Here is a 26631-nt window from a genome sequence, read left to right on the forward strand (position 1 = left end):
GTTAACAGTTACAAAGAATACTACTCGGATAACTTTGGAACGCTGAGAAATTCTTTCAAAGAATTGAAACAAATACGTTCAAACAGGAGAGAAAGGTGCCGAAAGGAACAGAGTTAAGTATAAATAATTAGACTTTCGAAAAATTGTACCTTCGCGATAAGAAACTTACCTCGTTGGACAATCCATTCCGCTAGGAGGATCACGAAACACGGTTTTTTTTTAACGAAAGTAATTTTTCAATGTGTATTTACGCGAATCCGAGGAAGAGAAAGAATACTTTTGCCCAATCCGTCTCGAGACATACAATTTTAGTATTAATTTATATATGCAAACGATTGGTACACTTTAATTGTGTGAAATATAAAATAATATCTCGAGTAGTTTGATTCGAGTACCCAAAATATTATAATATTTTAAAATTAAAAGTAATAATTCTCGAGTAGTTTGACTCGAGTACCCAAAACATTATTATAACATTAAATATAATAATTCTCGAGTACTTTGACTCGAGTACCCAAAACATTATTATAACATTAAATATAATAATTATCGAGCACTTTGACTCGAGTACCCAAAACATTATTATAAAATTAAATATAATAATTCTCGAGTCTCCAAAACATTCGTTCTTGAAACTGAATTCTCTTGGTTCGGTGACTATCGGGTCCAGAGGAACGTGATTATCGCCGGCGAATTCCTTGCTTAACGCAATTTTATTACGTACGTGCACAAAGAACGACCCTGCCTCCGTATGAGAAACAGAATCTCCCTAACAGGATAACTTCACGCTCCCGTGTCGTTGTTGCGATAACAAAACAACCACGGGTCATGGCCGCCGGGGAACCAAAAATTTAAATTGTCAGGGTAAACAGAAAGCAAACACCAGACAGGAATCTCAGCGTGGATTCACTCGCTAGGGAAGCGTCGCGTGCACAAAAGGAGAAACGAAGGCGGGCAAGGATCGGGCCAGGACACGTGGCTGTTTATTCAGCCCGGGTTCGAGCTCGTCCTTGCGGAGGTCCTCCAACCCGGCCGCGGGCGGCGTCAACGGCCCAAATATATGACGCAAGGAATAGTCGCGCCGAGATAAGGATACCGCGAAGATCCTTTCCAAATTCCTGAAATTGGCGTGCGTACGCCGAGCGACGCGAGCCCGCTCCCCGATATCGCGAAACAAGCTCCGCGAGAAACCGGGCGGGGAAAAAGGCGGAAAGGCCACGGATTAGTCTACCGTGAAATTCCACGCCGGCATAACTCTCCCGTGGATTTTAGCAACGCGCGTGGAAAACCACCGACGATTGCTCTTTTTATCAAATTCGCCATCGCTCGACTCCGCGCAGCGACGATTGCTTCAGGGAACCGAAGACGTCGGGCCTCTTGAGAAACGCTCGCACTCGGTGTACCGAGTGTGAGAATCGATTGCTTTTGCACGATGCTTTTGCACGATGCTTTTACACCGCATGGTGCGTTCGCCAAACGGAGCTAAAGAGAGATCGAGACCCGTTGTCTCGATTCCTCGGTTAACTTTTCTTACTCCGGGTATGATTGTTTCCGTTCTTTTACGTGTTCTCGTATCGATTTCAATTTTAACTCAACGTGACAACGAAACGTGGTCACCGACCACACGCGTGACGATTAACGGAGTAATTTGTCGCGCGAAATGGCGAGAAACTCGCAAATTGAGAGGTGCATCTTTTAACTCGATGCAACGACGAATGTGTAGTTATCGCAGAATGGTGACGACACGCGTGACGATTAACGGGGCAACTTGTCGAGAAAGTTACTAATTGAGAAGTGTAGCTTTATTGAGGGGATTGTAGAAATTGTAAATGATATTCTTATCGTGATTAAAAATGCGGGAAATGAAACGCTTGATATAGTAATTGTAGCTTTGAAACATCATGGTGCACCAAAAGTGCACAATTCAGGAGCTTGCAACGTGCAGTAATTACACTGAATCCAGTTTTCCTTAGAAAGTAATCATTTTCTTCGTCATTTATTTTTTACATAATTCTTTTTATTTTCCAGAGTGAGATTCATTTATGTGTTACAGAAAGTAACACCTGGCTAGACTTTTAATTTACAATTAACAATTTTGTATTCTTATATTTAAGAAAGAAGAAAATATAAAGATGAAATACTCATCTTATTATAAACTAGAGCAGAGTTCGTGTATTGTGTGACAACTTGTTTTGTGAGTTCTTATGATATTTTTGTATTTTTCGTCTGAGATTTAATGAAATTTTCAATGAACAGTAAAACTCCATTCATGTCCCATATACATCATAGTTTTCTGTATGTGTATTTACCGTATATACATGTTTTTACTGTACGTAACTAAACAGTAAATATATTGTTGTATAAAAATCACCGGTTTTTCATTGTTTCATTTCTTTACATCTTTATATTTGCTCTGTTCTGAAAAAAATTGTTCAAGTTCCCCCTTCGAAATCATCCATTTTCATGACTAAAAATGACAACACCGACTTTGTTTTCGACATTCCAGTTAGGTGAAGCATATCGCTGCAAAACACCGGTGAACACCGATCAATAGTAATCAAAAATCGATAAAATGTTAGTTAACAAAGTCACCAAAAAATTCTCCCAACGTTATGGAAATAGAAGAAAAGTAAAATTTCTTCTCGGAAGAGTGACTCATTTATTTCGAGAAGAAGCCAGTCCCATTTCGTCGGACGAAATCGCCGCGTTTGGTGATTTTATTGCCCCTTGAAATGGAACGCGCGAAGTGCGAAAAATCTATCGCACGTTTCTTCGAAATTTTACGAAACGACGCGACACGGCTACTCCCCCCGAGAAAAGTTCTCGACGATTAAAGCGAACGATACGCGAACGAAAGAAATTACACGGGCGATACCTCTCGATTAAAATAATTGGATTAAAAGTCGAAACGGGAGCAGCGTGCAACGCGATTCAACCGTGAATGTGACACAATCTTCGATCTACTTTCCAGCTGGCAAGAGGATTTACGAAGCGAACTCCTACGCGGCAACACGAAGCCCGGGGAGAGTTCGCAGACTAGCCTGGCATTTTTTTGCGACCTTCCTATCAGGGAATAAGTAATGGCGTGTTGTCAATGAGTTTGGCGCCATCGTGTTCCACCTATGCGTCTACACGTGTGGGTACAAGACTGATCTACAGCTCGATTCATGTTGTCCACCTTCGTCATTTGAATGCTCAATTCCCTCCCCGAGATCACAATTATTCTTGTCTCTCGTTCTTCTTAAAGAAACGTGTTCAATTAATAGTCTGCGAAAGTTGAATTACACCTTACTCCAGTACCGCTTTTAATGAAATTTTACCTCGTAGGTTGTATTTTCCTCAAAAGTTACAATTGGAAGGCAACATGACGCTCGTTTATTATTCTTATAATTTTATCGTAAAGTTTAAGAACATGGGTCCAAGAAGTAATTGTTTTTAAGATATTTAGTTTCTTATCTACGTAAACTGTATTTTACATCGAAATTGGGACTATACATTCGATTAATCTATTACGTTTTTACTTATAGTTTTGAAACACCCTGTATGGAGTGATTTATAGGTCACAATTACAGTTGTATTGAATCTATCTATACGACAAAATTATATTACGTCGTTAAAAAAAAAAAATGAATTTCCATCGTTTAAGTGGTTTGTTACATTTACGAGAGAATGTGATTAAAAACAATGTTATCTTTCGCGTTGTTCAAACACAATTTCCCATCGATCGGTACGAAACAATTTCACATGGCTGACGATAACTTAAAAGTGTTAACTGAACGAAAAAATTGCATCCAATATTTTCGTTGAATCGCCAATAACCGTCCCGGTCGATGTAAATCTCATCCATTAGAAGTAAGTTATTACAAATTATAAGCTGTCGAGTGGTCCTTTCTTACTTGTTTCAATTAATCTCTCGGTGTATTTTACGTGGCTCGTCACTTCATTAAGAATTTGCTCGTCATAAATTCCGTCCCTTGAGCAAATGCAAATTGTATGTACGTAGTAAATTAAAGTTCGCCTGAAAAGGACAATTTAAAATCGAACAAGCCGGTGGATCCCGGGCACCGTCGACGTTAAAAAGAAATTACAACCTCGCTGATGGCGGAACGATGTCATAACCGGCAACACGCTTTTATATCTTCCGCGTGCGTAGCTGAACTGACCGCAATAATCTTTACAACTCCGGGACGCACGAGTAATTAAATGCATTCTAAAGGTTTTATTAACGAAACTTATGATTTAGTTTTACGAACGTGGCGGCGAGCAACTCGCCCGTTAAAATGTGTTCGCCGTTCGAGCACCGTCTCTTAAATCATGAAACACTGATAAGTTTCACAGTGAGAACACTTGTAGCCATTAACACCTGCGGGCGTATGTCGCGTCGCCTTGGTTTGTTTTCATTCGAAGCCGTTTGCCGACCAAACTTCCCTCCCCAACAGACTTCTTTCATCGTTTTACGCCCGGCCATTAATTCTCACCAATCTCAACAATCTATCGCCCCCTAAAATCTCAGTCGATACCTTAAACCTCCTAGACCTGAACGTACGCGAGTCAAAAGGAGCCGCGAAATCGCTTATCTCGGCTCCAACGCCTTTTATCCGTGTCGACGACGTTCAACGGATTCATGGCCGACATTATCTCCGCTCAATAAACTTGAAAATACTTTAACACCTGACCTCACCTCTCTCCGTAAATTAATCGCTTAAAGAACGACCGAGTCTCGCCCGTGGGGCTACTCGAAACGTTCCAGCCGTTTCGTGAAAATGATCGCGCGGCGTTATGTCGATGGAATCGCGAATGGATATCACCATCGAAACTTTGAATCCAACGAGAACGTTCGTGGAACGTTTCTCGCCTCGGTTAAGGTGATTCCCAAGAGGCCACGGACCGGCCAATTTACAAGGATCACCCTGTACATGGGTGTCCAAACGGACGCTCATAGGACGATTGACGCACACCATTCCAGAAAACCGGTACAAATAATCTGCCTGCACGACACCCTTCGCGAAACTCCACCCTGCGCTGGCATTCGACTATATGTAGAAGCCGGAGAGATAACCTCAGTTCTATTAATAGCGGCGGGAATCCTCTGTCCTCCTCGGTGCCACCCACGTCTCGTCTCTTGACCGAGTGTCTTGCAGTTATGGACAGACCTGCCCTTTACTCGCACACCCCTTCGTGGTCTGTGTGTTATTTTCCTCGAAAATCTTGGGACAAATCTCTCGTGCGGGAGAACATTAACCCCTCGTTTTATATAATAATATCGAGGAAGACACCGTGATACATATCGCTGCTCGAACACGACAAACATTAGCCAAATTCGTGATCCGACTAATTGGATTACGCTACTATTGCTCAACCCTCGAGTGGTCGGATGGGGCATAACAGACTTTAATTAATATAAAGCGACCAATATTCTAATTTGGTATGTTGACTGGTTATATGTGTAGGTGTCGATGCATTGCCAGTGTTTACAGGACGATACGTTATTTGCATCGATAATTAAAAAGACAATGGTCGTAAGTCTCGACATATCATTCACGTGACTTCGTTCGAGCTATACTATGTCCAATGGGACGAAATAAAAAAAGTAAACAGATAGTTCAACGCGACGCTGTAAATGAGAAAACTATTGATCGAGGGTGAAAGTGTTATGAAATTTTGAATTCGATTTTGAAGCTTAGAATTCTAGATTTGTGAATTTTATTTACATTTTTGCTTCTCAAGTCGTTGCACGATCGGAAAGAGACAATTTTTATTTGTTTCTCGTTGGTAGGACCAGCATCATTTCTCGAATCTTTCTCTATTTAAATATCCGAGTTTCGAGTCAAGGAAACCTATAAAATCGAGTAGTTGGATGTAATTAGATATCCACTCGTAAAGAGTGCATTGCAATTCAACGATAAACCGCAACGTTAACGTCTTTAATTTATGCTAAACACCATACTGTTGTATTCATAGTTTCCATAAATGTCAATTTAGGGGTATAATAAAATTCCTGATATATCATTTGTGTGTCGAATATTGCACGATATACGATTTGTATATCACTATCGCCTTTCTTCATTTTTCTGCAACGCATTACAGGATAGCGAAATTATTGCAAAACTGAATTACAATTTCAGCCAATGAATTAACGTACACACGTACGTGTCGACTTTGGAAATTGTTTGAAATTATCTGCAACCGGGATCGCAAACGGAACTTTCGTTGGGACAATGTATAGAACAATACCGCCCATCAATTTCAATGTTTCGCAATGATTTATCCGATAAATTGCCTAATGATACGCGGCAATTTTTAGTTCGAGGTTGATAGATACATTTGTACAAACAATGCGGTTGCGGCGAACCGATCGGAGCGGTTATTAGAATGGTGCGGGGCGGACAGACAAGCTTGAATTTCCTGTTTATAAACGGGATACGATAAAATTAAGTCTTTATCTCCTTATATTATTGTTTGGCCAATCCACTCTTCCTTGGTTGTTTTGACAGAAATCTTTTATTTCGGGGAAAATGCACGATATAAATATGTTTGCGCTTGTCTAGCGTACTTCATTTACAATCGTAACAATGGATCGAATTAATTCAATTGTCAAAAATAAATACAAGGAACTTTATTCGGCGATGCTAATTGTTGTTTCCAAATGTAAAATTGACATTGTTGGCTCCATTTAGTCCCTTGAGAAAGTAAGCAATTGAAAACTGTAAACATCTGACTTGTCAGATTCGTTAGACATTAATTAGTTATAATCGTTTGTGATAAATACATTTTCTTCCATAATATAAGAAATTTGTCAGAAATTCTTTTCAATTATCTCCAACAATTAAATACCTTTCGGCATGTTTATTCAATGTATATTGGAGAATAATTTTTTCACAGAATTATCGATGTTACCACCGAAAAATAACAGTAGTTGTTAACGAAGTTTTTTTTTATGTATGTAGAAGGTATATTTGGAAAACTTCAACTAAAACGTCGATCTTGCATTGAAAGTGCAAAGTGTACAAAAATTAGATGCATTTAACATAAATGTATAAATTAAATATAATGCGAACCAATGTAAACAATCGACAGAGGGCCAAGAAAATAAAAAAAGAATAATTATTGTCGTAATTGCTAGGAAGTCGTATGTGGACAACGTATAGTGCCCGATTAAAAATGATTTTCTAAATAATGAAAAATAAAGATGATAATAAAGAACATTTCTCTTTCACTGTATCTCTACATTATCGCGTACCATTAAAGAACGCGATGGCACCGATATAACTTTCGTCCAACAGAAACAAATAACGCAAACTTTCCAAATGCTGTCACACAGATCGCCGTGTCAATTTTCCTGCTGAAGATTCAAATTGAAATATACATATCTCCACGAAAAAATACAAACACGAGAAAATATACCGTGTTCCAATATAAATATACGATTCTATATTGATTCTATGATCAAGAAGCTAACCCAAAGACCGTATCAGTCAAGATACAAAAATCAAACAAAAACCCCGATAGTATTTCAGCGTTAGAAATCTTCCCATACCCCATTCTTCGGTCTCCAGTTTCGTAAGAAAAACGCTCTGAAAATATTCTTCGAGTGCGTATACGACGTTCGAACGTTTAAACGAGGGTTTGGATAACGGAAGTGGTCTCGTCGCAACGCGTAGGAGGTGACCCGGGTAATTCAGCGGCAATATCAATTAAACCGTTTTTCGAGCACGGATTGTCGTATCGCGGAGACAGCAGACGTCACGGTTTTAAATCGCGGTTAATATCCCAAAGCGTTACCGCGTGACTTACAGGGAACGCAGTCGTGTAGCCGTGGCACTTTTCCCCGTGGCTTTTGTCCATGGTGAGATCAAAGAGTGGCGAAAACGAGAGTCGCGGGGGTGGCCGTAGGCAACGCCGCGTGACGATCTTGGGGCGACAAGCGAGATTTCGCAAGGTGGTTCGTTTGCCGGAGACAGTTATTCGCTTGGAATCCGGCCCGGTCGTTGTTATCGTTCGGGTTTAAAAATACCTGGCGCCATCCGATTCGGCTGGCACGAGCACGTCTGGCGATGGTGTGTGTGCGGTCTGCCATACATTATTTCTCAAATTGTTCTAGCGGCGAAAGTTTCGCACTCCGTGGCGCGTTTCCGATTTCGCCGACATTCCATCGATCCCCCTGACCTTCCTGCCACGCTGGATTGCGTCGCGTTTGCTCCTTTTCGACCGATCCATCGTATTTTGTGCTAATTTCCAATAGGTAGCGTTCCGTTGCCTCGAAACAAACGAAAGTTCGGTGAAAACGTTCCCGTATGTTCCGAAATGTTATCTTTTCAGGTGTCTTTAGAAAACGGATCCAACGAGGTTGCGTTACAAGCTTTAATACACATACGTAGTTGTTCGAATATTCTTCTATGTTTGTGGAGTAGCGTTGTTTGCTTATTGAAACATTTTTCGATACATTAGCGTAAATATACTTTGCACGTATATTGTTTAATCGAACAGTTGGGTACAAAAGTTCACGTTCAGTTTCAAGTTTTGGTACGTCTGTCTACCTATTTTAAGCTTAACAATTAGCGTAAGGGAAAACGTAATGCATCGTAAGTTTATTTCACGTGTCTTAAAGTTTCTTATTACCGGATCGCGTTTCTTTACTTATGGTAGAATATTGATTGTTCGAACAGCCGATTATCTTATCTCAAAACGAAACGCGTGCGTATAGAATATGGATGTATGTATTTCTATGGCGTCACGAGTGCAGTAACACCGTTTGCACTTTGAAAACTGTAACGTATACGCGTAAATAATTTTAGTGACTAATGTCATATATTGTGTCTGGTTTTCACTGTCTTTGAAACGTACAGTAGAAGAAGATGTGATTGGTTTATATGTAGTAATATATATAGTAATTCTTATATAGTAATATATATAGTAATATATATAGTAATTCTCCGTTAATCGGAGAATAATATAGTTAATCTTCTGTTACCTCCATTTTGTAGTTGTTAACACCGCGGAAAGATTACTTTGCGATTTCCTTTCTTTGCAATACGTATAAACGACTCGAAATGGTTCTCCTCGTCAATACGAGTAACTTTCGTTTCGTTCCAATGTTAATTGAATCGAATAGATTTTATACCGCTTCGACGTGAAATATTACACGTCATCGTTGTTACGACAAATCGATAACGAATAGTTGGTAGAAAAACTGTATTTCACATAATTGAAACGGGCGAAGATTATTATTATTTAAACTATACGGGTATTCAAATGAATAATATACACGCATCGAAAAAATCGCTACCTAATAATTTTTTTCAACGTTCGAATCAATTTACCGAACACAAGTGAAGCCCGTAGAGTTAAATCTAATTTAAGGACCTCTCGATTTACAAACCAGTTATGAAAATTAATTTTTTCCTCGCACCGTCGTAAAGTTTCACGACAACATGCGAAACGTGACTGTTGTTCGATAATAATGGTAGCGAAGAGCGGCTGGAAGCTGTCTTAGTCTTCGCTCCCGTGACAAAAAAAAGGGTCACGATACAATTTAAAGCAGGAAATATTGAGTACAAACGACGATGCATTTTATCGAGGAAGTTAGATTGAATCAATTTGTCGCAGTGAACATTTGGCTATGCAACGACAGGAACTTGACAATACACGAGACGTAGTTAGTAATGAACAAAAGCACTTCGTTCTCGTTATAAACTATCGACGGATGTATCTTGTTGGTGACACAGGAAATGGGGTAAGGGATCATTCTACTCACTGACTGTGATTTATTCTCGTGCGACTATTGTAAAGTGACGCATCGCACGATGCTAACTCTTCGTCTGCCCCTTGAAAATTCTTCGAAGACGGAATTCTATGGATCGTGTAGCTCGAAACGTAGAAAACCATTGACACTAAAAAGTGCATTTAACATTTTAAAAACTACCTGGAACGTTAACTGCTCAGTAAATATCTTTGAATACCAATGGCTGGTGACAGTCTTACGATTTCTTTGAATCTTCGTGTTCAACCGGCATACCGATGTAACAGCATTGTTATGTTGTTCAAGAATTTAGTAATTACTTAATTCTCGGAATTTTTGCCATTGATGTCTGATTATTGCTTCAAATATAGCTCTTAAAACCAAAGACGAGGAGTTTCGAATATTTAACAGTTATATCAAGTTTATGATGATTATGCATAACAAGAATAGATCTCTTTAAAACGAAGTCGTTCGAAAGAAACGAAAATCACTTAATTTATTTAAACGACACGTTACACTTTCTTGATCAATCAGCGATAGTGGCTCTCAAAATAAGTTCATCGATTTATAATCTAAAGTCACGTGAAAGCAAAATTGTTCGTTTAATTTCTCGAGTCAATATGAAGTAACCGTTTGTAAAACATCTCCCAATTTACTAATTACTATTTCTAATTTATCACCAATGTAATCGAAATGCAATACAAGCAAATACTCACATCCTTCGAACACTTTCCACTGAAAATCTGTTGACAAGAATGCTCATATACGATTCAACGTATTTATACGTAACTAACTTTTAACGAAAGTGACGATAAATTTCTTCGAACAATTCAACGTAAAATTGATTTGCAATCGAAACGATACACGATTCGTTAGAGTCCAGGAGCTTGTATCACAGCTTGAAAATGCATTCTTAAAAGTGATGTTACCTCTTCCGGAATCCGTGCATTAAACGTCACAAAGTTCTCGACTAGCGCACTGCTTCCTTTGCATTCCCCGGATAATCTTTTGAAAATACAACGACCTCCCGTCGAACGTAATCTCGCGCGAGGACTATCATTTTTTCCGAATTGAACAGCGGTACACGAGAAATGGGCATCGTTTTCTCCGTTACGGTGTACCGTTACCAAACCACGACAACCTTACGTATATATATTTACCACAATGCAACGCGAGCATTCCGCGCGTCCCTAATGCTTGTTAACGGTACTTCGAACCTACAAACCTATCTTCCCATTTCTTCCGCTTTATTATCGAAAAAACCATCCAATCGATGTTTTTTTTTCACGCCGGTAGCGAGGTTCAGTTCAACGTGTTACGTCACGAATACCGATCGATTCAATATCTAACAATAAGTGTCGTTTCGTTGGATTTCAGTAGCATCGGTGAAAATAAACGTCTCGTTTAACGTATTTGTGGAAATACTCGACATGTTCAAGTTAGCAACCGAACGATGACACGGATGGTTTGGAGTTTACAGCTGTAAATAGTTTAAGTTTGCCGAGCATCTCTCGAAAGCTATATTCAAATCTTATCAAATGTGTACAAACACTGCTTTGTACGTTCTGAAGCTATAGTAGTTGACAACTTTTGTACTTCTGGTACAATGCCAGATGGAAGTCTATCGGCCGATGTGTAAGTGTTAAAACCGACCGATTATTTTGTAAAACTTTAAACCACAATACACATTGGTTGATGGCGCCCTCTCTTGTCAATAGAAATATATTTACGTCGTACTATCAATTTTAATTTTACTTACCTAACAAGGCTGAGTTTTTGAGATTATTCTATATTATTTTCTATAATAAGCACCTAATATTTGTATAAAATCTTGTAGATTTTAACCTGCATACCTTTCAACCCTGACTATTATATTTTTGAACGCACTAACTCATGATCTTAAATTTTTCGTTACTCTAATCTAGATCTCGCTTTGAAGTAAATAAGAAAGAAAATAAAAGAATTCCTCTCAACTAAAAAAATATTTAAAAGTATCGTAATACATTGTACGTGTATGTTACAGGCAGATTATGAATCTAGTATCCTTCTAAGGAAATCAAGCAATTAAAAATCGTTCAGAGATACAGCATTCTTTTCTATTGCTAATTTACAGAGCGCTACAATACCTTTTGATAGAAAATACTCAAATACCAAAATAGACCATTATTTTGTAGAGAAAAAAAAACAAGAAAGTAGACGATGCTTTCTATATGCAAATTAAACCGAACTTTTTGGTCAACTTGGTACCTTCGAATGCTAGACGTGCCTTACATTATTCTGTGTAACTGGGCTCTGTTACGTTGTGACAGACACTTTCGTAACACTCTAGTTCCGGCAATGCTTCTATCGATCTTTCATCAAACCGTACGTTTGTACTTGCAACACTTTTTCTTTTCTACTGGACGTCTGGATCGTTTTAGCACGGGTGAAATGATATTGAAATCGAATTGACGTAGTTACGACACGAAATTTAAATTCTTTAGCCAACCGTGACGTAAATTTTACCGATCCAGAAAACAGTGTAAACGAAATTGTGTCTACTTCCACATAATAACAATACATCTTTGTAGGTAACACACAAGAAACATCAAGCAACAGCAATTCCTGGACCATTTCAACCGTATGTTCAATACAATCAAATTTTCTTTCAAAATTTTCAAATATTCGATCACGTTCAAAATTTGTTCGATAAATACAATCGATCGCCAGATATATAGAGTACAATAGCCAATGACACTGACTCCTACACAACCACATACTATCGCGTAGTCGCCGTCATGTTTCACAGGCACCCTCACAATTTTTACTGCAAATCTGCAATGGCGAATTATCGTACAAACGTTGGAGACGCACACCTGGAGTCTTAAAAATAAACAATCCGCCACTGCGCTCGCTGTTCGATTTTCTCTGCACCGTTCTTCGTCTATTGGAATGAAATATATTCGTCTGGAATGCTCGCGAACGATCGTTGTTCGTGGATTTCAATTCCGGGCGAGATATGAAAGAATCAATGATCAATGTTTGACGATCAACGGGGATCGGACGATTTGGTAGCAGCACGTCCTCGTAATTTGTTTTCTATTGTATCGTTGCAATCGTTTCGCGGAACATCAACCACCGATGCCAAGGCGACGACGATAAATCCCCTCGTAATATCTGTAGACCGGTTTTCACCGAAGGTTTTCTAGAAACAACGTGCAAGGCTGCGGCGTTGCAATGACCGGTCAAAAAGTGGCCCGCGTGAAATTGAAGTTACGTTTCCTGCACAATTGGGCCATTTCTTTCGACCGTTTTTTTTCCCTTTCTCGCGCCACGGTTCGACGAAGCATTCGACGGTTGAGAGTCGTGATTACACGGTGTACAAATACAATGTTGGAACAACGAAAATCAACTACGAATACGATAATCGTTCTCTTTACGCGCAGATAAAGAGGTTTTCTCTGTCTGTTATAATCTCTGGCTACTTTCTTTCTAAACGCACGCTTGTAAACTTTCAATGATCCGTACCGGGTACACATACATATGTAAACTGCTCTTATAATGCACTGACCACTCCTAAGAATACTCTCACCCCCACTCGCACGAAAACACATGTATGATCGGTGTCCTCGATTAGCCATTCGAAGCAGTTACCATTAGAAGTAGTAGAAATCTACTGTTTCTGAAAGCCCCAATTTCAAAACGTCAAAATTGTGTACAAGCGTCGTCAAAGCCTGATCAATTACAGGTTTTGTAAATTTCACAATTTTAACTAAATGTCGAGAAACAATGTTGAAATGATGTTTGTAACCCGAATTTTCTCTGTGTTTCATCTCGTGGATTTGATTGATTTAATTTTGGACTCGTTTAATATTCGAGAAACTCGTGGATAAATTACTGTATCGAACGACTCGAGATCTTTGGTTACTTGGCATTGGAATTTCGAAAATTTATTCTGAATTCGGAGAAACTTTTCTTTCGTCGAATGAATGCTCTGTGGAAAAAGTGATAAATACGTTGAGTTATGTTTGCCACTTATTCATTTCCCGAAGGGGATCGTAATTAAAGAAGAAACGCGAATGCGCGGGCTCAAGGTTCGTACAATAGCGTTTAAGAAAGAAATCGAGGTTAATTATCGTCCTTTAGGGTTCCGAAGCGCGTCCCGATGGGATAGAGTTGAGAAAAATTCGGTACAGAAGTTCCGTACGATCTTCCAATGCCGATCGTGCGTTCGTGTTTCACGCAGGTGCACCTCCGGATACCACACACGAGACAGTTGGAAGTCTGATAAGGAGTGCAGTGATTTATGCGTGAATTTCTGCAACCTCCGGAACGCGCGCAGGTTACATACACGCGAGAATGCACGAATACCGTAATTGTTAATACGAAATGCTAGAACAAGTGCAACGTTCATTGTTCAAATTCCTGCTTAGAAAGGATTCTATGACAGTTTCTTTTCCACAGCTACTCTATCGTCAAAGATCTGTACGCGATTCTTCGCGAAGATGATCCCTTTTTTAATGCTTATCGTGGACATACGACGAGATTATTTGGTTTAGGAAGAATTGTGCAAGTACTTCTATCGTGAAAAATTGTGCCGAGTATTAATTTTGAATAATGAGATTAATGTCTTTTTGTGAAAGTATCATGAAATGAAATGTTTGTATAGTCAATAGACATAATATCTTTTCGTTTTATTATTCGTTCAATTAAGATATATCTCAATTCTTGTACTACTATAGTTTCTATTGTTCGAAAAATGATATTAATGCTAGCTCATATTTTTAGTAAATAATTATCCAAATATATTAAAAATTTCCATAATTACACGAATAAGCAAAACAATAACGTTTCATCTACTATGTTTTATATTTAATATCACTACTATAATTGCATCACTACTAAAACGATGCTACAACTTTTATTTTTTGAAGAACAACGGCTTATTTTCGTGTATTTTCAAGTAGAAATAATGGTCGTTTAGCAATCAGTGAAATTAAAAGTAGAAATATTCCGTTTGAGACAAAAATAGATTATTGGTAAGAGACTACCGACTGTACAAGAGGTCAAGCACGAGCTATAAATAGTGGGGATATCGCGTGTAAGGAGAGTTCATTCTCATTGGATTGGTTACCTCGATCATTACGTGAATTTGGATACTTGCCTGAATTACCAATAGAGTTTCCATGCAACTATCGAGGTTCTGCTGTATACTGGACTACGAAAACATTTTAACTTGTACATTATCAAAATCTTTAACGAACAAGAAATATTGAAGAGCAAAATATTGTTACAATTGTAATCAAATGCAATTATTAGAATAAATAGTACGGGCAATACTTGATAATCTGAAAATTGTTTACCAACTGTTAAATACTGTAAAAATAAGCTCGAAGAAAATTATATAAAGAAATAGTAAATTCATACAATATTAATAAGTATTAATATTTAATCAAACTACCTCTTGTATTAATTACGTGTTTTGGATGACATTAACACCATGTCCTATTATTTCATTTTTTTACAACGTTAATTATAATCTTTGGTTTCCAATGTCACCAAACTTGATATTTCGATGCCATTGTCCTATGAAATTTATACAAAATTAGAACCAACGTAAATTATGCGACGTATTATAAACTCTGTGCAATGTGAAGGAATTTGTAAACTGTTGACAACGTTTTACAACTGAATAAGATTTGTGACAAATACGAGAACAAGACAAAAGTAATATATCTCCATCATCTGAGCATTTACACTATTCGAGTACAATCTGTAATTAATAGTAATTCAATATAATTCAAGGGACAAACCAGTCGAAGAACATAAGTTCTCAAGTGTACACCGATCGTCTGGCAAGCTAATATATTTCCCTTTAACCGTGACCTTCGATCACAAGAACCATTGAACGAAGGTCACGAACCACGACATGCATAGAAAAAGTATCGCTCGTTATGCGAATTCGTAAATTCTTTCTTCCATTAAACGAGTTTATATCGAGTAAGTTAGACAAAATAATTTTATTTTATTTCATTACAAATTTTACTTTTGAATCGCTGTTTGAACTACTACGACCACCACTACTAACTGAATAATGTTCAGTTCGTTTAAAACAGATCGAACCGTTCGAATAAACCGAGCAACTTGAGGGAAATCGAATGATTCGAATTGAGCCAAGTGGCTCGAAACAAGACGCGCAGTGTGAATTCCGAACGTTCTTTTAAACCGTTCGGTTTATCCTGACTTGGCAAAGAGCCCTCTATAAATGTCATTCCTGGAGCTCGAGAAAATAGACCAATAGCTTCAGAACATTTAACTGATTACATTGGCGTTAATGTAAACGTGGTATCTTTTCTCTTTGAATGAACAATAGTAAAATTATTGACAAATTAAATGATCAGTCACATAACAAGTAAATTAATAAAGAGAATGAGCAGGTGTTCACTTAACTAATCGTAAATTTCGATATAATATATTTCAGTATAAATTGAATTCAATTAGAAGAGATTTGTAAATAAGAGACAATTACTTTTTGAGAGTAATTTTATCAGACAAATGTATTTAAAATGTTTGTCGCATTGTTGCATACAAAGTTGTGCTTAATAATTACAATTAGTCGAATCACACGTACACACGACGGATCTTTGAAGTTCTTTTCCTCGATAATGGAGGATCGTATAAAAAGAATACTACACTTTTATATTTTCGTTTTATATTTCCACGAAGAGTAATTCCCTTCCGGGTTATATTACAATTTCTGGGACACTCTGTATATTTCCTCGACGCAGTGTAACCAGTTCGCTTCTATGTCGTCATTCAAACTCGAGTAGAGTATCATTTTCCAAGTCAACGTTCAACCGTTGTATCTCTTCCAGTACCTCTTCTCTTTATCGTTACTTACTTCTTCTTTGAATCTCCCCTAGATCGACCATTGTATCTCGACGAGAATCATTGTCGTTTTTCAAAATAGTACCTAGTCCAGCCATAAATTGTCAGTAAACTTGAAATGCTCGGTACCGCGGGAATTTTGCGTTAAAATACGACTACTGCGCGTATGTGTAACAACAATGCAACAGTCGATTGTTGAGACAAAAATAATTTACCCAATGTGCAACCTATACGACATCGCGATTGAGTAGAGTGCTTAAAAAAATCACGTCGCTGTTATTATTTTATTTTACGCGAGATTTTTAATCTTCTATCTTTGAACATTACAAAATATAATCGTAAACGAAACACACATTATTCGTGTCGATATATTTATATTTCGTCTGATAGATAATTTCGTAAATATTACATTAACGAAAATATTCTAAACACGTTGACGTACGTTAGCCCTTACCCTAAACGGAACACACGTTACTCGTGTCGTTATATTTATATTTCGTTTGGTAGGTAATTCCTTAAATATTATTATAACGAAAATGTTCAAAACACGTTGACGTACGTTAGCCCTTACCGTAAACGGAACACACGTTACTCGTGTCGCTATATTTGTATTTCGTTTAATACAAATTTCGCGTATTCCAAACGGCCGATACACTCGATGAAACCCAACATCGTCCATACAGCCATTACTAAACGCGACACGCGGATTTTTCTTCGCGATAAGTTCTTAGGCGGCTCTTCGCGCGTCTCTTCTTGGCTCGCTTAAACGATTTATCGTTAGCATCGATTGTACGCTACTTTTTTGCCACCAACGGGACAACGGTCGTCGCTCGTTAACGCAGCGGGGTGTATCAGTGGTTGGTATCAATTTTCGCCAAGTTTCAGGACCGCGTTGTTCCAGCTGCTTCGGCGTTTAATTAACCGGGACAGGCACGCTCGCGCACCCTGTGTATCGTTTGTCGTCACTTCCACGTCGCCGGTAGCCTTCGTAGGCTTTTCAACCCGAGCCTCGTCTTTTAAACTGGTCATTATCCAATTATCTTGGACCTTTGAGCCGGAGTCTGGTTGCTGCAATAATTAAACACCGCATCCGACGACCGCGTACCGGCAACTGGAGCGAATTAAGAAACCATTCGGATGTGTCGAGGTGTCGCGCTTAATGTTTCAGCCGCGTTATCGTTTCTCCTTGCTACGCTTTACTTGGTCCGCCTCGCTTCCTGAGGACACTTCGGACGTCGAGAAACGACCGAATCGAACCAACGAAGCTCAAAATCGAGCTTCTTGGCTTGTGTTCTCTTTGTATGATTAACTGCCGATCGAAAGTTTTTGTACATTTACGTACGCGATATATGTCGACCATATATCCTCGATGTAGATCAAGGTCGGATTAATAACAGCTTAGAACTGTACTCTGTCTTTGTACCGTTATATATATACATATTTCGTTGTACTTTTGATATTACTATTCTCAACCGATACTTTGTTTCCTTTTGCACACGATTCGGATGCAATGAACACGTAATATTACGCATGCGAAATTAAGCGAGAACGTTTCTTAATTTTCAACCGTACAAGGAAGGTACTTATTGTTAGTCTCGGTCAATTAAGGATTCGTAGGAAAATTGTGGAAATTGTTACAAAAGATTGACATTTTGCTACCATGTACCTGGTACACATCAGTAAGGCTGATTAACCTTCTTTCGAGTTAACCATATACAATTGAAATAATGTTAAATGATCTACAATCGACAATTGCCAAAATATATAAAAATACATTTATAAATCGAGAAATTATTCTAATAAACGATCACAATAATCAATCGAAGTAACTATCTGAATCAAATCCTCGAGGAATTTATTTTCGAAAAAGTGTAACAGAAAATCCTATGTCCCGATCGAATTCTGATCGCATTATCTCCCAAGAAATGTCTACCAACCGGTCGTCCATATAAATCGGAGCTCTTGTAGCCACCGCTTCATAATTATCAAAAGTACTATGTGCATTATTAATCAAGCAGCCAGGCGAGGAATCGTTCAAAGAACCGAATCGCGGTCGATTAATCGCGTTTAATCGGCCATTAATCTTCGAAATTCCTTTAACATCGGCCACGGGGAGTGTCGTAGCGTCGTTTTGCGGCCGCTAATTACACTACGGCTTCGCGTGATTATGCGCGGAGCATTGGAAACGAAGCTGGCGATCGCGCGACTCTCGACACGTGCACACATTCGTCCCGATACCCGCATGCTGCCGCGGGTGATCTCTCCAGTTGGTATTTATCCACTCGAGAATACCTTACACTTTTCTCGGGATCGAATATTATCCTAGCTTTCGATTGTTTCCATCTAACTTTCGGTAGATTTCGCGCGCTGTGTTACGATTTCGTACACAAGAAACTCGTTGGAAAATTGCAAAGAACGTTTGAATCGGTACAGAATTTTACTACGTTTGTTTTTATTCAACCGAACAAGGCCGTATTCCTCGATGATCGAAACGTTGTATTTGCAATAAGGAACGTTTAACACGGAAACTTGTTTGCTCGAGATTAAACTATAATTTGCAACACATTTTCGTTTATACTCAACCGTACAATAAAAGACAAACTACCACTGATTTACTTTACATTACACACGCTTTGCGTTAAATATAGTTTCTTTTTCTATTTATATATTCATTGGGCAAAATAGACTTTGAATTACAAACGAAAAGATAGGTTTTTCATAAACAGGTGTTTAGTTGTTCGAACGTATAAATATATTGTGATGATAATTTACACGAAATTTGACTAATTGTACAAATCTTATCCAGGTGGAGGTGTTTCTTAAAATTCATAGTAACCTTGTCCTTTTTAACGAAGTCGAGTGTAGCTCAATCTGAGACAAATTCACTGACCTATGATACGTTGGTCTTGAAAGTCATTCAAGGTCATTTACGGTCGTTTAACGTTTACCTCTGTTAAACACCCATTCTTTATCTTCTCTATTTGAAAGGACTAAAGTTGCTTCGGTAATTTATCAGCAGGCATCCGTGATCCGAGCCTTCGTGTTATCAGGGGTGGTGGGTTCTTCTCGGTAAACTTATCTTTTACAGTCCCACTACCCCTGATAATGCGGGGCTTCGATCACGGATATCTGCCAACGAATTATCAGGACAACTTTCGAGAAGGTAGAACTATCATTCAGAGGCAGAATAAACCAATGCATGCCCAAGGTTGTCCTTTCGAATACAAAAGATAAAGGACATTTGCTGGATATTCAGCGAATGAAGACTTTAAACGACTGTGAATGACCTTGGAAGACCGACATATATAATATTGACGCGGGTTAATCAATTCGTCTCGGAATGGACTACACGTCTAGCAAAACGAAAATATATAGTTCCATTTAAAAGAACAAAGATCACTTTGAAGTCTCGAAAGTAGCTTCATTTGCAATTATATAAGACATATGTCTATCACAAGGTATCCATTTGTAACAGAGTATGTTTCCTCTGAAACATTTTTTCCAGGAAGGAATAGTTGGCCAACTAATTGCTTGTATTGATTAAAATAGGATACCCTGTATGATGAAATTGTATTGTATAAGTAGCTAAAACTAAAATAATATACATTATTCGTTCTTTCCTAAATTAGGGATACAGCAATGAACTACTATTACTATTAGTATTATCTTTATTTGAATCAGTAAAATTTAAAGAATGGAATTGTTCATAACGAGAAATCGTGCTACTCGTACAAAAATAAACATATATATCAGTATTAGATCAGTATTTAATAAAATATATCCATTTATTTCTTGAACTACTTTTATATAATATACAAGCTGTTTTGAAAGGTTGCTTAGACTTTTACAGGCTTGTAGTACTCATTAGACTGAATAAATTATGCTTAATTAACATAAATCCCTAGATCAATCCTTTCGGACTCCTTTCACAGCGACTTTGTATTTCAGTAATGTAAGATTTATCCACGCCTGACCATCGACTGTGATCTCCTTCCTAAATTTTAATCCAAGACAATTATGTTACAGTATATTATTCGAATTTTCGATATCTTCGATTCTCTGTCACTTTATTTGCAATGCATCTGTAGTAAATGTAATTTATTTATCAGCGCACACCTTTTGCAAGTATTTAATATGGCAATAGGCTTTCCCAAAATAATTCGTTATATTCGATAAGTATGAAAATGCAATCGATTAAAATAAATAAGAGGAACTTAGTTTCGAATTAATTTGATTAAACGTAAGAGTAATTCTATTTTCTTAAGGGAACGTGTTCCAACTAAATTGAAAACCAATGGTATAAAGTGATCGATTGAGTTATTTCTGTACCTTGAAGAGATACAAGAGAACTGTTGAAGTAAGAATGTCCTGTTCGAAGGGGAATACCTTTTGGTGGAGGCGGTTGGTTTGTAGGTGAAGGCGTCAAGGACGTCCGAAGGTCAATTTCAGTTTCTTAATGGAATATCCAGTATTTTATGACAGGATTCGATAGAGTAATCAATTTTGAGAATAAACGTAGTCAAGTAATAGTTTTCAGGATATGCAGTATACAAAGCTACGTTAGAACAATTGGTTGCTCGAAGCTTGGGAAGTATTAATTTTAAAATGGACATACTTCCATACTTCGATACGTTTATTTCGACTGAAATTTTATTATTCTACTAAAAAAGAAAACGAAGTTTCATTTCAAATCACTTTGGTGCTTTTACTTACAAAGAAATTATCTCCACTACAGAGTGTTCTCTTCTGAGCAGAATATTTTTCCTCGAATAGATTTATTTTGTACATTTTGAATTTTCAGCAGGAACTCAATCGGTCAGTTTATATGAATAACTCTATATATAATACATCACGACGGAAGTTTCTATAACATCCGAAGCGACATATTTTACAGAACATTCTGTGTAATGCTGAAACTTTTTTATTGCCCCAGTAATTGTAACCTATTCCCGTTTATTTTCAGCATATGTTGTGACTTTCGTGTAAAATTCAAATGAAAGTGTCCTAATGACGTCAAAGTTTTCAATTTCACTGAGAACAGGGCGGTACTGTACATTACATTCACCTACAGGCTTAATACAATGATTTATATTCCTCGAGTACGTATGGGGGAAAGTGAGTACAACGTACAAAATTCGCAAACTGGAGTTTCGTGGAACGCGTGAAACGAATATCGATTACGGACACTCGATTCTTTTCCAAGCCAACTCGCTTTTCAGGTAAACTTATACTTTGTCTCCTCGCCTGAATTGTACACAATGTTTTCGATAACTAATCATTTTTGAGAAACAGTTTCGCACAAAAAGATATTGCGAAAGATCGTTGCATAGTTTCACAAATATATGTACATGTATAAATCGATGAACATATGCAACGTCACGTATATACACTATACACTGCAAAATTATTGACTTTAAAATATATAAAAATACTATAAATAAGAGTTAATGTAAATAAAATATAAAAGAAAATATTGTGTCGAAACGTTTTACATTTTGTAAATATCTAGTCATATTTACATTCTTTTCGAGTTTATTTTCGCCTACTGATTTGAATGTAAGCGTATTTCATAAAAATAATAATTAATTTCGTATGTATTGAAAATCAATAAAAATACCTTTACTGAGAAATAAAATTTCAAAGAGAGACGAACAGAGCAGGAAATTCTACGTGTCAACGCAATAGATTCCACATTCACGCGCAAAAGATACAAAATTAATTACAAGGCAATAATACCTCTACGTACACGCTATACTAACAAGTTTCATCGAATCGAATTTTAGCGAGACTCCAAATCGGCCCCAAAATCGATTTTCTCGTTAATGAATAACCCGTGGGAACAACGATTACTCTACAATTTCCCATTTATTGGTATACATAGAGCGATCTCTCGTTCGCTGGTACTCGTTGCAGCGTATCTCGCGTCTTAAAAGCTTTCGTTCGAGAAAGGAGCAAGTTCGTTTTACGATACATTAAAAGTTTGCGCGTTAAGCGAGGAACGAAGTCTTCGCGTTGAAAAGAGATGGAAGAAAAGAAAAAAAAAAAAAGGATTAAATTTGACGGGAATGCTGAGGATCCTCCGGTGCATTAAAAGGTTCCACCGCGACCGGAACGGTCCGGCCTTCGTCCGCATTAAAAGACACCGCGTCACGGATCGGACCTTTCCCCGATTTTCGAGATGACAGTTACATCTAAAACGTCGTCTCGCTTCGGAGATCGCGGTTCTATTGCATAAGATAAAACATCGGGGGCATAATCTTCCGAAGGAACCGCGGCGACTTAACATTCCGCACTTGCATAACGAAAGTGGCGTTCACCGCTCTGCGACGACATGCGCCGTATGCATTTGAACGCGGAGCCGAGCTGCGCATGCACAGGCGTTCGCCCGGCGTGTACACCGCGTTAAGTATAGCAATCACGGGCTAGATAACGCCTGTATCCTTGACTCTAAGCGCGCGCGTACCGCTGCGTGCACCTCTGCACGCGGTGTGTGAATGCCACCGGGTGTGAGTGTACGCATAGATATCGCGTGAATACAACCGGAACGGTGCTGGGGTCGCAATGATCGCTGGAATCGTGATGCAGTACGAAAACGTAACTCGAACGGAGTGTTGTTAAACCGTGATGAGGCAACGTTGATGAAACCAGCGGAGAAAATGTCACGGTTTGTGTATGTAGGGTGATGTTTTTGAAACTGTCTCGAGAACGTAACGAAGGTTAACGTTTGTCGGTTCACGATCCACCGTTCGATGGAAAGGTTCTGCTCTGTGACGTCGTACAGGGGAAAATATTAGTAAATACGACGGAGGAGGAACGTTAACGGACCCATTCACGGGAATGTCGTAATTTCGATTGGAAAGAATTGATTTTTCAACGTACGAGCGGCTTTGGCTTCAGAACGGAACGAAAGTTGGTGTTTTACAATATACAGGATCGTTCGTGACCGTTCTGGCTCAGAACACCAAGAAAGTTGATTTTCGTGACTGTACCAGTGTTTAGTAACCGATACAACATTTTTAGAATCGATCGTACGATTTCAGACAAGGTACAACGAAATATGGAAGGATTGGTATATCGTCCTGAAACGACAATTAATTATTAGGAGTTGCTTGATAATCGAATGTGGCGGATGATGTGTTCAAGGGTGTAGAAAAAAAATCAGCGATTAAATATTCTTGTGTAAGGGAGCAGGATTGTAGTTGCACCATTTAGTAGTTTTTTTTAAACGGTATAATTAAGATAAAGAAATTATTGGAGAAATAGATTACCGATTGTTCGATAATGACAAATGAAGAATGGTACATAAAAAATTAAGAGGAAAGGCTTCTGAAAGCATTTTTAAGATGCGATTGTATCTCTATAGTCTTCGTACAGATTTACTTATTTATCCACAAACAAAACCCGAATGGAACCGTTTGAAAAATTTTCTATGAGAATTTTGGAGACACTAACTACTGTTAAATTTCACTATTGCTGAAATACTTGGTGTACGTGCACAAAGATAACTTTCCGTGAGATATTTAACATTTTGGTATTTACTTTGTTAAAAGAAGAAAAATTGACAAAGCGCTGTTAAATGTAGTATGAGAACATTGATGAAATCACTGGAGGAAATGTCACGGTTTGTACATAAAGGGTGGTGTTTCTGAAAGTATATGACGGCTCGTATCGAGGACGTAACAAAGGTTGATGTTAGCGAATTCGTGACATTTATGCTTATGATGTAATTTAAAGTTATTTAGTGTAAATGTTGAACGATTACGATTCGTTTGTGAAATAAGGAAATGGTATTCCAACTGTATCGATACTCTAAACTGTGGTATTATTCGTTATCAGTTTTATAAGTTACACGAAACCTGTAGCGTAATAGTTAAATGTAAAACCTGTATATTTACAAATAAATTTCACAACACTTTACGTAGAATCGCGGGCTGTCAAAGTATCGGTAAACGTAAAATTATATTATTGTGCAAGACTATGTAAATTGCACAGTAAATCGTTTAAATGTCGTGTCGTCCATAGTATCACTTTTTTGCATCGAGTATCTATCGTCCGCGCAAAGAATAAAACATAATTCGATTAACTTGCTAAAAAACGAATTCGAACGAGAATTGTATACAATCTGTATCAATAAATGAATCTATCGCTGTTGGAAATATTCATACGCGAAAATTTCTCGATTACTTTCCACAAGAAATAAATGATAAGTGACGAGCGAGCAATTTTTTAAATTATAAATTCCCAAGTGACTTTACAATTTGTTCAGCAAGAACATTCGGTAAATTGTGTTATCGTGTGAGGCTGTACGAGCGAGCAATAGAGATGAAACGAAGGATATTACAATATTATTATTGTGTCAATGGCGCATCGATCGCAAAAAGTGTACGTAAAAAGTTATACAATAACAATTACTCGAAGAAAAGTTGCAACCGAATCGAGTGCCTTGGAAGCGTACGATCGAGTTTGAGTACCATCGAGTTCACCGTGAATGTTGCCATTACAAAACATAACGTTTAGGAACGGTACAATGCATCTTGAATGCATCGGGTATATCTACGCGCGATATTTGTATTATTATCGCACGCGGTGGTTAAACTGTCCGTGAAAACAATGCGTAAATCCTCTTCTTATTTCGAGCACGGAAACGCAAGCGTTCCGAGCTCGAGATCGCTCGAAAGTCGAAAACTCGTCTCCTCGAATCTGGCGCGCGATGGTTCGTTTCGATGAAAAAAGAAAATCGATAACAGAAAACTCGAGGAACTTCCTCGTTCGAAGGAACGGTATAAATTTTCGCGCGGTCAATTAACGACAACAAAGTCGCCACAGACTTGAAATGCACGCCTTCTCTATAAAGGACCTCGCGTAAAAAGTGAAAGTACCACGTTCCATGGTGGATCGTTTTATCAAACCTATTAGAACGATGCGCGCAAACCGACGCATGCGCGCGCATACGTGTACACATACACGCACAAACACACACACACACACAGAGAGGGACGTGGACGTAAATGTGAAACAATGACGTGCAAATCGCTACTCACCAGCAGGAAAAATACCGTGCTCGTGGCGGTCGCTTCGAACGATATTCCGCACGCCATTTCTCGGGATCGAACCACCAGGCTCCTCCTCTACCAGATCATCCTGAGACTTGTCAGCGAGGCATGCGGCTCCTGGCTTCGTCGAGCTTCTCTGCGATTAACCTCGAATCACTTTTCCACCACAAAAACCACCACGATATTCGAACCGGCGTCTCTCTATCTCTCTCTCTATCTCTCTCTCTCTCTATCTATCTTTCTCTCCTGCGCGCGCGATACCCGTGAACGATCGAAACGCAATTTCAAGCTTCTCTCGCGCGGAGCCCGCAAATCATTAAAAATCCCAGTCGATCACCGGGACGATTTACAACCGGCGGTGTGTTTCAGCTGAGATCGATCGGGCCAGCTTCGAACGTAAACGTTCGGGCGCTGTTTCCCTCTCTGTCGTCTCTTTCGCTGTCGTTGTTACTGACCACTGTTTCGATATCGTCCGTGTATCCGATCACCTTCTAAAAGATCGAACGTAGCAGCCGGCGATACCGGTGTTCGTGAATCAATGTTCTCTTTCTCTCTCTCTGTCTCTCTCTCTGTCCCGTTTCGTTCGCCTGGTTTCGGTCAAAGACGTGGTCTCGTAGCGAGGACTAGACGACGCGGCTAAAAGCCCAAGTCGTTCGAGGACGATCCCGCAATGCTTCTCTCCTCGTCGTTAAAAGGTGACGATTGCACGGTCCTAACCGTAGCACAGGGCTCGGGCAACTGACAGCGGGTCAGAGCCGCGGCACACGGCGCCACGCCGCTCTCACAGCTGATCCGAGAGAGCCGATCGCCTCTACTCGCCTCTCTACCCTCTCTCTAACACGCGATTCTCAACCTCCGTCACCATGTGCTCCCTACGATTTACCTTGGCTAACCGGAACGTCAAGAGAGCAGGTTGACGAATCGGTTCCCCGTCCTGTCCTACCCGCGTGTCATTGCTGCACCGAGCGAACC

At 38.8% G+C, this 26631-nt stretch overlaps 1 protein-coding gene across 1 annotated transcript in view; it reads right to left on the reverse strand.

Moving 5' to 3' along the window:
* The window catches only part of LOC143149200 (uncharacterized), a 74424-nt gene extending 48286 nt beyond the window's left edge, over window positions 1-26138 (reverse strand). The window contains exon 1 of the mRNA XM_076316378.1: window positions 25648-26138. Within this exon, the coding sequence (XP_076172493.1) occupies window positions 25648-25704 (57 nt within the window). The 5' untranslated portion in view covers window positions 25705-26138. The remainder of the gene's footprint in view (window positions 1-25647) is intronic.
* Window positions 26139-26631: the final 493 nt, after the last annotated feature.

Source organism: Ptiloglossa arizonensis, chromosome 7, assembly GCF_051014685.1.
Source record: "Ptiloglossa arizonensis isolate GNS036 chromosome 7, iyPtiAriz1_principal, whole genome shotgun sequence".
NCBI lineage: Eukaryota > Metazoa > Arthropoda > Insecta > Hymenoptera > Colletidae > Ptiloglossa > Ptiloglossa arizonensis.